At 41.3% G+C, this 12,560-nt stretch overlaps 1 protein-coding gene across 1 annotated transcript; it reads right to left on the bottom strand.

Moving 5' to 3' along the window:
• Positions 1-1,040: 1,040 nt before the first annotated feature.
• Positions 1,041-9,823, bottom strand: LOC123731755 (tripartite motif-containing protein 16-like). The gene is made up of 6 exons (XM_045711159.1): positions 9,156-9,823; positions 8,645-8,740; positions 3,713-3,946; positions 2,327-2,486; positions 2,142-2,201; positions 1,041-1,905 (listed from the first exon to the last, which is right to left on the bottom strand). The coding sequence occupies exons 1-6, from the start codon at positions 9,750-9,752 to the stop codon at positions 1,373-1,375; spliced, it is 1,680 nt and encodes a 559-aa protein (XP_045567115.1). The 5' UTR covers positions 9,753-9,823; the 3' UTR covers positions 1,041-1,372.
• Positions 9,824-12,560: the final 2,737 nt, after the last annotated feature.

Below are 12,560 nucleotides of genomic sequence, written 5' to 3'. Positions count from 1 at the left end.
CCCAGTTCAATGAGAGGAAGTCTTAACAGAACTGGGGGATGACAGACATGAAGTGGGAGGGTGGAGATCTAATATTTTTTTGTGCCAAACACTAAAGCATGATTTTGTAATAAATCTACACCCTATTCCCTATGTAGAACACTACTTTAGACCTGGTCAGAAGCACCGTAGTGCACTACGTAGGGAATAGGGAACCATTTGGAACAGAAACAGTAATTCCCCTGAACATCTTTCTCTTCCTCATCTGGTTTCTTGAAAAGCCCTTCACTCCTCCCCTCTTCCTCCCCTCCTCCCTTTTCATTCTATTCTATCAGCCACACCACTAGCTCACCTCCACACAATCCATTTACAAGTTAAAGACACACCTTGGAATAAATAACAAAGGAAAACTATTACTAGATGAAGTTTAGTGTTGTATTTTTTATTTCCCATCACCATAAATCATATTTAATCACTGAAAAGTAGCAGACCTAACTTCATCTGTTCCTGACTCTCGATAGTGGATTAAAAAGACCATCAATCTCCAATGATATTAAAGTACTATTCTGAACATTACTGATATACTGAGTGGCAAGTCAAGATATCTGCTGGTTTTATTGTTTGGTCAATAGCACCTCCTGCTGGACAGGTTTAATGTTGCTGGACTCAGCAGTATGGGAGGATGAAAGATGACACATTTAGGGACGGTTTCCTGGACATCTACATTGAACATGCTTTTTAGTCCAGGACTAGGATTAATCTGTGTCTGGGAAACCAGACCATATACTTTAGTAGAAAGTAAGTGATTCCAGCTTGTAGTGGGCTGACTAGTCCTGAATTGTCCTTTTGTTCCTGGACCATTTTCCATGCAGCTCCAAGTGACAGAGAACACATCAATTAGGGCCGAGCCTACAAGCTGATCAATGATACTGAGGAGAATTACATAGAGACAGAGAACCAACTGAGAAAACATATCAATGGTTCTGAATGACAACCAATACACATCAACACCATACATCATGATTCATGGAAATGTGCAAGATTAAAACATTGCAATTAAATAAATATGAATACATTAAATGTTTATTTTAATTCAGAACATCTGAAGATCAAATCAGTTAAATTATTGTACATAAAACAGAGTAGAATGAATCATCACATCTGGGGACCATCACCACCAGCATGACTAGTATCTATGTGGACCCTACTACAGTTTAACCAGCTCAGCTATAGACTACACCAGCATGACTAGTATCTATGTGGACCCTACTACAGTTTAACCAGCTCAGCTATAGACTACACCAGCATGACTAGTATCTATGTGGACCCTACTACAGTTTAACCAGCTCAGCTATAGACTACACCAGCATGACTAGTATCTATGTGGACCCTACTACAGTTTAACCATCTCAGCAGTACTACCATAGATACAAAAACCATCATAGAGCCAAAACCCAGGATAGAGGGCCTGAGTGAATGTGGTCTGGACTCTGTGGAGGAGGGTCATGTTGTCAGAGACACTGTAGAAGGACAGAGTACCTGCCTTGTGATCCAGGTACACTCCTACTCTGGAGGACTGAGGGCCTGATACTTTAGTCACAACATTATTGTGTCTGAAACAATAACCATCACTACAGCAATGTAAACTCCAGGACTTGTTATTGTCTCCAAATCCACTATCTGACCCTGTTCTGCTGATATCTTTATATGAGACTGCTGTATCAACCCTGTCCCCACTCCACTCCACCTGCCAGTAACAGCGTCCAGACAGACCCTCTCTACACAGAACCTGACAGTAGTTGGTGAACCTGTCTGGATGGTCAGGATATGGTTCGACTGTGCCAAAACAGGTCACCTTTCTGTTCCCTTCAGACAGAGAGAGGTGTGTGTGTGCTGTGTTTGGGTCCAGTGTGAGCTGACAGGAATCTGGGAGAAGAGCAGAGCAGAGACCAATGAGGGGAGTCAGAACAATAAGTTAAGTCAGATACTGTATCTACCCTGTCTTTGATTAGAGCACAGCAGAGATCAAATCAGAGAAATATGAGGAGTCAGATAGATACCCAGTCTTTGATTAGATCTACTATTGCTATATATTTCTAGAGGGATTGTTAGGAGTGTCAGTAAAAAGAGACTGTTAGTTACTTAACAATAAAGAGACTCACATTGTAACAACTGTTCTCTGGTCTTGGGCTCTGGAGGCAGTACAACATCCACTATATTCACTACAGACACACAAACACATTGACAGAGAGAGGGAATGTTATCATCATACCATATTCCACATGTATATGACTAGTAGGGAACTTTCAATGGTCTAAACTTGATGTTCTTATTGTTTTCAACACACCTGTAGTGGAGATCTTGGTCCATTCTCCTTTAAGGACGTCTTCTAGTTTCTCTCTCAGTTCAGACACAGTCTTACTCACATCTCCAAAGTACTGAAGAGGACGGACAACGATGCTGGGTAAGTCTGAAGATACACTGCTACTGGAGAGAGACTGATAACTCTGGAGAGAGAGAGAGAGAGAGAGAGAGAGAGAGAGAGAGAGAGAGAGAGAGAGAGAGAGAGGACGGACGGACGGACAGAGAGAGAGAGACAGGGGGAGAGAGACAGAGAGAGAGAGCGACAGAGAGGGAGAAAGAGATGGACAGAGAGAGCGAAGGAGAGAGAGGGACAGAGAGAGAGAGGGGGACAGAGAGAGAGAGGGGGACAGAGAGTGAGAGGGGGACAGAGAGTGAGAGAAAGAGAGAGAGAGGGATAGAGAGACAGAGAGAGAGAGGGACAGAGAGACAGAGAGAGAGGGACAGAGAGAGAGGACAGAGGGACAGAGAGAGGGACAGAGAGAGAGAGAGAGAGAGAGAGAGAGAGAGAGAGAGAGGGACAAAGAGAGAGAGAGAGAGAGAGAGGGACAGAGAAAGAGAGAGACAGAGAGAGACAGAGAGAAAGGGACACAGAGAGAGGGGGACAGAGAGAGAGAGGGACACAGAGAGAGAGGGACACAGAGAGAGAGGGACACAGACAGAGAGGGACACAGACAGAGAGGGACACAGACAGAGAGGGACACAGAGGGACAAAGAGAGAGTGGGACAAAAAGGGACAAAGAGAGAGGGACAGAGAGAGAGGGACAAAGAGGGACAAAGAGAGAGAGGGACAAAGAGGGACAAAGAGTGAGAGGGACAAAGAGGGACAAAGCGAGAGAGGGACAGAGAGAGAGAGAGGGACAGAGAGAGAGAGAGGGACAGAGAGAGAGAGAGAGAGGGACAGAGAGAAAGAGAGAGGGACAGAAAGAGAGAGGGACAAAGCAAGAGAGAGAGAGAGAGACAGAAAGAGACAGAGAGAGAGAGAGAGAGAGAAGGACAGCGAGAGAGAGAGGGACAGCGAGAGAAAGGGGGACACAGAGAGAGAGGGGGACACAGAGAGAGAGGGGGACACAGAGAGAGAGGGGCACACAGAGAGAGAGGGGCACACAGAGAGAGAGGGGCAAAGAGAGAGAGGGACAAAGAGAGAGGGACAAAAAGAGAGAGGGACAGAGAGAGAGAGGGACAGAGAGAGAGAGTGACAGAGAGAGAGTGACAGAGAGAGAGAGGGACAAAGAGGGACAAAGAGAGAGAGGGACAAAGAGGGACAAAGAGAGAGAGGGACAGAGAGACAGACAGGACAACGTAATGATTGAGATGAATAGTTTCACATTAAGTTAATTTCATATCACATGTAACAAGACAGTTTAGTTACCTGGAGGAAATGGATGTGATCCTCTGTGTGTGAGAGCTGCTCCAGCTCAGTGCTTCTCTTCCTCAGCTCAGCTATCTCCTGCTTCAGTTGCTCCAGGAGTCCTTCAGCTTGACTCACTTGAGCCTTCTCTTGGGCTCTGATCAGCTCCTTCACCTCAGAGCTCCTTCTCTCAATGGAGCGGATCAGCTCAGTAAAGATCTGATCACAGTCCTCCACTGATGCCTGTGCAGAGCGCTGTTGAGAGAGAGAGACAGAGAGACAGAGAGAGAGACAGAGAGAGAGAGAGAGAGAGAGAGAGTAGGTACAGTAGCCTCTGCACCTCATTGAGTCAGAACGCTGCCACCCTGCTCTCCAGGTCCACCAGGCCTTGTCCCCCCTCCTGGACAGGCAGGTACAGAACACCGCTTGGCCCTGCTCTACTCTCTTTATTTAGTGAAATAAACAGACATACCATAACTAAGCTACTCAAACTTACATCATTAGAAATAATAGTTTATCCTGATTAAAATGGTGTAAAACTTCAAACCATTAAAATAAATACATCTATTACAGATAATTGGAGAAATAGACATGTCCCTATTTCCCCAAAACAATGGCAGTCTGAAAGTTATAACAGCAGTCTTTTATTTAACCAGCTTACCATTTATATACGACCATTTGACTTTGTGTTTAACATGTAGTGGTTTGTAATCTAGTGGTTAAGAACGTTGGGCAGTAACTGAAAGGTGGCTGGTTCGAATCCCCGAGCCGACTAGGTGAAAAATCTGTAAATCGCCTTTTTTTTAGGCAGATTTGGGCTCTTAACCCTAGTGGCTCTGGATAAGAGTGTCTGCTAAATAGACCTCTGTGAAAAGGCAGCAGGTAGACTAGTGGTTAGAGCGTTTGGCCGGGCAGCAGGTAGTCTAGTGGTTAGAGCGTTTGGCTGGGCAGCAGGTAGTCTAGTGGTTAGAGCGACTGGATGGGCAGCAGGTAGTCTAGTGGTTAGAGCGTTTGGCCGGGCAGCAGGTAGCCTAGTGGTTAGAGCGTTTTGCTGTTTGTTGGTTTTTTGACCAGGGTTCAATACCTGCTATAGTTAATATAGTTGTGATCACCCAAAAGCAACACAGGACTAACAAGAGATATATAGCTAACTGTAAAGTAATGAGTGACCATTTTAGAAAATCATGGGACATATATAGTCTTTGGTTGCATGCTATTTTATGTCAATCATATTCCTGCTTGTAGCCTATAACTGATGCTTCGTGGTCTTATGCTGCCATCTATTGGAAATATTTACTAATTAAAAGTTATTAATTCACGTAAAGACATTGGTGAGGCAGCTGAGAAATAAAGTGTATTTAATTCCAGAGATCAGTCTCAAACCTGCCCCACCTGTCCCACGCCAATTGCTGGACTTTCACATAGTTACTATGTCACCCAGTTCAAACCACATTTAACATATAAAACAAATGAGTCTTGTTTATCAAGTGTTCTGCCTTGCAATAATAAATATAATAAAATAACTAATAAAAAGCAAATGCTTACATAGGTTTTATTTAAAAAATAACAAATGTTATTTAGTACTAAAACGGTATTTACTAACATAATATTATTACTAAAATAGTTGTAGGCTACCCTACCCTAGAATTAGGGTTCAGGCTAAAATAGGTTATACGTAGGGTTAGAGTTTCTGTACAGCACTTTGTGACATCTGCTGATGTAAAAAGGGCTTCATAAATACATTTGATTGATTGTTAGGTTCAGGGTATTTAAAGAGAAAAACTGTATGGGTTTATATCTCTCTTGCTCCTCCCTGTGGTCTTCTGTGGGTACTACATACCTCATTCACCACACTTGATAGGCTCATAATCTGAGGTAGCAACTGTCAGAGCTACAAATCAATGAGCTCCACCTATCCATTAGGTTTACAACTCAGTGAACCTGCGCAGCATTCTCTCTATTTGATGCCTACGAACCAACAGATTTCAACGATTATCATATTACCCAGCAGCCATTTAGAAACAACAAATCTGTTTAAATCGGACACATCTTGAAAAAGAGGACAGGGACATACGTTTTGTTTAGGTTTTAAACCTTTTTCTGAAATAAAATATGTTTAAACATGTTTAACGTTTGATGTCTTTGCACCAACCATCTGTTCTACTCACTAACACTGTAGGTCACTACAACATGTAACCAGGTGAACAGTGAGCTTCCTCACCAAGTAGCTGTAACCTAGTTAACAATAAGTTACCTGAGGTAAACCTACAAGGTTAACGTGGGCTGGAAGAGAATTACTTCAAAACCACAGCAAACAGCTGGGACATATGCTAATATTATATCACTGGGCTCCTTGGCGGATAGTTTCATCAGAAAATATTTGTAAAAAATGTCCACACTATCTGTGCTAACAAACCCTGTGTACCACCCCTCCCCTGTTTAACCTTGAATTTAGTTCAGAAAACCACTTGGAAATTGACCAAAACGAACCAACTCTTTACGGATCTGTTCGTCCGTAATAAACGGAGGCAGATTAGACACCACTACTCTTGTTGAAATCAGCACCAACACACCCCTCACATAAATCATACTGGTAACTAGCCGGGTAACAAGACTCACCTTTTACATTACCACAACCACCGCCTTGTTCATTCTGGATACAGAGTGTATATGTTCCTCTCCCACCTGTTCACCGACCATGATCAATAATTCCTCCACACCATTCTCCAGAACGCACCTGAAGAGACAGCGTTTCTTCTCCACTCGGTTGAGGACATCACACCTCCCAAACAAACTACCCTACTCCCCCTCAACTCTAACCGATAAACAGTGGAAACTAACAAATAAACCCTTAACAACTACAAAATACATTTGGAAAATACGCAAAAAGAATAGTAGCCCTCCTCAGGAACCACAACACCTTCTTCTTCTATGATATAATGGCGGTCCGCAAATCAACGTTAAAGGTGCATGGCGCCACCTACTGTGCTGGAGTGTGTTCAATCACGGTTTACACCATTTCTAAATCCTCCTACCTAACCCAGTACTTCTGAGAAAATAAAAAAGAGCCCTACTAACTTCTAATAGACCCTCCACCATCCCCCAAAACCCTTCCAACCCCCACAACCCCATCAAACCTCAATGACCCTACACTTCAATCTTTCCCTCTCTTCAACATCCTTACAACAATATAACAACACATGTTCCACCGTTTCATTGACAATACCCTCCAGACACAAACCATTCACATGCTGCCAACCAGATGTAAGGACCAGTTCAATATACAATGTCCTAAACACAATCGAGTAAACACCACCTCTTCCTTCCTAATCTGACCTTTGAACCTTGGTCCACCGACCTTTAGAGGACATATAAATGCCGTCCCTTGTGCTCAGAGTCCCATCTCTTCTGCCACACATCTATCAAAATGTCTCTGATCTTACATTTGTCCTGACCTCTACCCAGTGGAACATTAATATATATTATATCTTGTTTTAAAGCTCTTTTAGCTAACTGGTCTACAATTTCATTCCCTTCCACACCTGAATGTGTTTGGACCCAGCAGAATCTCACTACTACACCCATTCTCTCATTTCTCCATAATAACATTGATACCTACAACTGTTTAACCAAAACCACTGCCTTGTCTACTAGTATATTCCCAACAGTCATCTAGAACAGTAGCAGTGGGATGCTCAACCTCACAGCCTTTCAACCCAATAAGATAATGACAATTTATTACGCCGTATACCCAAAAGCATCTCACCTGCCTCCACTAGTAAGACACATACAGATGTTGATTTAAATGCACCAATACATATCCTTAAAGCTATATACTGGATTCTGTCCAGCTTAAGTCTTTGCCGCCGTCCCATAAACTATACACCTGTAATCAATTGTCGTCCTGATCAGAGCTCTATAAATATCCATCAATGATTGTCTGTCAGCATCCCATTCATAACCAGAGACCCACACAACCAACTACCACGAAAGTGATGGAATGAGAGAGAGAGAGAGAGACATCGTTACAACACTGTACATAGACGTAATATAACGTTTCTTCTTCTTTGGAGTTTAACGGCGGTTGGCATCCAATATGTTGTATTACTGCCCCCAACTGGACAATAATATACATCTATTTTAGATTGTAATACAAAATGGGAAAAGGGGAAATTATGATAATACTAAATAACACCATTCCAACTAACCCTACACTCATTAAAAACCCACTACCCCATTCCACTACTTTGACCCTATCTGCTCCTGCACCATGCCAATGACCTGGGATGACGGGACACCACCACTCAACACACCCTGGAACTCTTCTGAAGTCAAATCTCATATGACCAAATACTTCTCTGGTTCTGAGCTCTTCTCCACACCTTCTACCTCACTTAACTCTCCCTCATTCATTTCCATTTCACCTCCAGAACTCAGTCAGGCGCACGGCTCTCTCTGTTTGCTCTTGAATTATAACATTTGAAATGTCTCTATTCTTTTGAAAATAAATGTTGTGTAATGTTTACTGTTCATTCATGCCTGTTTATTATCTACTTCACTTGCTTTGGCATAGTAAAGATATGTTTCCCATGCCAATAAAGATCTTTGAATTGAATTGAATTGAGAGAGAGCTCCATGTTAATGTATTGGGGACATGAGTCAGCCATGGTTACTCATGGTTATGTGATGAGGTAGCCCCGCCTGCGACTTCTAAATCAGTGTCGGCCCAATAGGGAATGTTCTCTTGGTGTAATGGTCAAGATGTTGGTTTCTCCTGCAGTAGACCTGGGTTCATATCCTGTCAGTTACATTAAGCAGTCTATTCTCTTAAAGGGGTCCAGACAGCCTGTTCCCAACAGTGGGGTCAGTTGGATTGGATAGGGGCCCCTCTCTCTCTCTCTGACTAGAGGAGAGAAGTGAAATGGTGTGTCTCCTCTGGTCAACAATACTCACCTTGAAAGACTCCACAGCCTGTTGGAGCTCCTTCAGCTCCTTCTTTCTCTCCTGGAATCTCTGCTGGACCTTCTGCTGACTCATCCCCAGCTGCCTCTGTGGAGAATCACTCTTCAATGAGATATCAAGCTTTAATTGTCCAGTAGATCAATAGTATAGTAATGTGACATAGGGCCCAAAGAGAGTAAGGATTCAAATGTATCTGTGTGAAATGATATTATTATGTTGCTATGTGAATGATTAAAGTTTTACAGTCGGCCTTCATGTATCAATGAGTTGAGACTGAACGTTGGACTCATTAAAGAGCATTCAGAATGATAATGTTGTTTGACTTTAGAAAATGGAGATACATTTGGGTTAACATATCAATATAATCAAGGTTTGTGTTCATATTTGTTCTGCTGAGGATCCATTTCATTTGAATGATCTCATATTCAAACAGCCTTAGTTCCTACTGTATATTTAGTTATTTGTTTATCAGACAGTCACCAACAAGTTGTTCTGGTCTTACCTGTTTCTCAGTCCTCTCTGCTGCAGCTGACACTGTATCATGGCCTTTATGTTCATCCATTGTACACAGATAACAGATACACTGCTGATCGGTACGACAGTAAACCTCCAGCAGTTTGTCATGATGAGAGCAGATCTTCTCCTGTAGTTGTGCGGTGGCTTTGACCAGCTTGTGCTTCTTCAAAGCAAGAGATTCATAGTGAGATTGGAGGTGAGTCTCACAGTAAGAGGCCAGACATGCCAGACAGGACATGAGGGCTTTCTGCTTTCTGGTCCCAGTGCAGACATCACACGCCACATCTCCAGGTCCAGCACAGCACAGAGCAGGAGGGGGAGCAGCCTGGAGTCCTGTCTTCTTCAGTTTCTCCACCAGCTCAGCCAACATGTTATTTTTCCTCAGATTAGGCCTTGGAGTGAAGGTCTCTCTGCACTGAGGACAGCTATAGACCGCTTTCAGAACATCCTGATCCCAGCAGTCCTTAATACAGATTCTACAGTAATTGTGTCCACAGGGGATGGTGACCGGCTCTTTCAGTAGATCCAGACAGACAGAACAACAGAACTGGTCCTGGTCCAGCAGATTTCCCTGCTGAGCCATTTGGACGGTTGTTCACTCTCACACAGACAGACGAGACAGAGACTCAGATCAGTTTCGTTTCCACAGAAGAGAGTTTGTGAAGGGGAGGGACTTCCTGGTTCTGCCAGAGGGCTGGGGTTAGAGGGAGGGAAGGAGGGAGTGAGAGAGGGAGGGGTTAGAGGAAGGGAAGGAGAGAGAGAAAACTGCAGACAAAGTTGAGAAGGAGAGAAATATTTTAGTTCCTAGGTTAGGACCCTTAATATGGAATACATTAAATAGAGTGGTTAGAATATATAAAGGGTAACAGTTTCTATAAAGTACATATCTATAATGCTTTTAATGAATGTTGTAATGTCTTAAAGTGATATGCTGTGATACTAACTATAAGCCTCCATAATAACTCAGACGTGGTTGTAAAACTGTACAATGTGTTATAGATAATTAGCTACAATGGGGGGAGGGGGGACTTGAAATGGATACAATGTACTGGAGGTGAAATGAATACTGGATGTATTGACTGATCATTGAGAATGATGGAACACTTTACATTACAGTGTGTTTATTGGTGTGTAATTGTTCCTGTTAGTACAGTGGTGTAACAAGTACTGTGATGCCTCATTCTTCCACTGTACTAGCAGCAGTAACCCTAACCAGTAATAAGGCTACTGGAATGGAAAGTGGTACAGGAAATATAAAGTAAGGATTTATACATGTCATCTATGATATACTGTATGTAATGATATGTCTCTGTCTTCTAGATGGTGTTCTATACTGTATGTAATGATATGTCTTCTAGATGGTGTTCTATACTGTATGTAATGATATGTCTTCTAGATGGTGTTCTATACTGTATGTAATGATATGTCTTCTAGATGGTGTTATATACTGTAGGTAATGATATGTCTCTGTCTTCTAGATGGTGTTCTATACTGTATGTAATGATATGTCTCTGTCTTCTAGATGGTGTTCTATACTGTATGTAATGATATGTCTTCTAGATGGTGTCTATACTGTATGTAATGATATGTCTCTGTCTTCTAGATGGTGTTCTATACTGTATGTAATGATATGTCTCTGTCTTCTAGATGGTGTTCTATACTGTATGTAATGATATGTCTTCTAGATGGTGTTCTATACTGTATGTAATGATATGTCTCTGTCTTCTAGATGGTGTTATATACTGTACGTAATGATATGTCTCTGTCTTCTAGATGGTGTCTATACTGTATGTAATGATATGTCTCTGTCTTCTAGATGGTGTTCTATACTGTATGTAATGATATGTCTCTGTCTTCTAGATGGTGTTCTATACTGTATGTAATGATATGTCTTCTAGATGGTGTCTATACTGTATGTAATGATATGTCTCTGTCTTCTAGATGGTGTCTATACTGTACGTAATGATATGTCTCTGTCTTCTAGATGGTGTTCTATACTGTATGTAATGATATGTCTCTGTCTTCTAGATGGTGTTCTATACTGTATGTAATGATATGTCTTCTAGATGGTGTTCTATACTGTATGTAATGATATGTCTTCTAGATGGTGTTCTATACTGAATGTAATGATATGTCTCTGTCTTCTAGATGGTGTTCTATACTGTATGTAATGATATGTCTCTGTCTTCTAGATGGTGTTCTATACTGTATGTAATGATATGTCTTCTAGATGTTGTTCTATACTGTATGTAATGATATGTCTCTGTCTTCTAGATGGTGTTCTATACTGTATGTAATGATATGTCTTCTAGATGGTGTTCTATACTGTATGTAATGATATGTCTCTGTCTTCTAGATGGTGTTCTATACTGTATGTAATGATATGTCTCTGTCTTCTAGATGGTGTTCTATACTGTATGTAATGATATGTCTTCTAGATGGTGTTCTATACTGTATGTAATGATATGTCTTCTAGATGGTGTTCTATACTGTATGTAATGATATGTCTCTGTCTTCTAGATGGTGTTCTATACTGAATGTAATGATATGTCTTCTAGATGGTGTTCTATACTGTATGTAATGATATGTCTCTGTCTTCTAGATGGTGTTCTATACTGTATGTAATGATATGTCTCTGTCTTCTAGATGGTGTTCTATACTGTATGTAATGATATGTCTTCTAGATGGTGTTCTATACTGTATGTAATGATATGTCTTCTAGATGGTGTTCTATACTGTATGTAATGATATGTCTCTGTCTTCTAGATGGTGTTCTATACTGTATGTAATGATATGTCTTCTAGATTGTGTTCTATACTGTATGTAATGATATGTCTCTGTCTTCTAGATGGTGTTCTATACTGTATGTAATGATATGTCTCTGTCTTCTAGATGGTGTTCTATACTGTATGTAATGATATGTCTTCTAGATGGTGTTCTATACTGTATGTAATGATATGTCTCTGTCTTCTAGACGGTGTTCTATACTGTATGTAATGATATGTCTTCTAGATGGTGTTCTATACTGTATGTAATGATATGTCTCTGTCTTCTAGATGGTGTTCTATACTGTATGTAATGATATGTCCTCTAGATGGTGTTCTATACTGTATGTAATGATATGTCTCTGTCTTCTAGATGGTGTTCTATACTGTATGTAATGATATGTCTCTGTCTTCTAGATGGTGTTCTATACTGTATGTAATGATATGTCTCTGTCTTCTAGATGGTGTTCTATACTGTATGTAATGATATGTCTTCTAGATGGTGTTCTATACTGTATGTAATGATATGTCTTCTAGATGGTGTTCTATACTGTATGTAATGATATGTCTCTGTCTTCTAGATGGTGTTCTATACTGTATGTAATGATATGTCTTCTAGATGGTGT

Source organism: Salmo salar, unplaced genomic scaffold (genome assembly GCF_905237065.1).
Source record: "Salmo salar unplaced genomic scaffold, Ssal_v3.1, whole genome shotgun sequence".
NCBI lineage: Eukaryota > Metazoa > Chordata > Actinopteri > Salmoniformes > Salmonidae > Salmo > Salmo salar.
The sequence above is the reverse complement of the archived record's forward strand: the minus strand, read 5'-3'. Positions and strand labels throughout refer to the sequence as shown.

Excerpts from the sequence above, each read along its gene's own strand:
- LOC123731755 (XM_045711159.1), bottom strand. The coding sequence starts at position 9,752 with ATGGCTCAGCAGGGAAATCTGCTGGACCAGGACCAGTTCTGTTGTTCT. Across the intron at positions 2,487-3,712 it reads ATCACATCCATTTCCTCCAG|AGTTATCAGTCTCTCTCCAG; the intron begins GTAACTAAACTG and ends CTCTCTCTCCAG. Across the intron at positions 2,202-2,326 it reads GACCAAGATCTCCACTACAG|TGAATATAGTGGATGTTGTA; the intron begins GTGTGTTGAAAA and ends GTGTGTCTGTAG.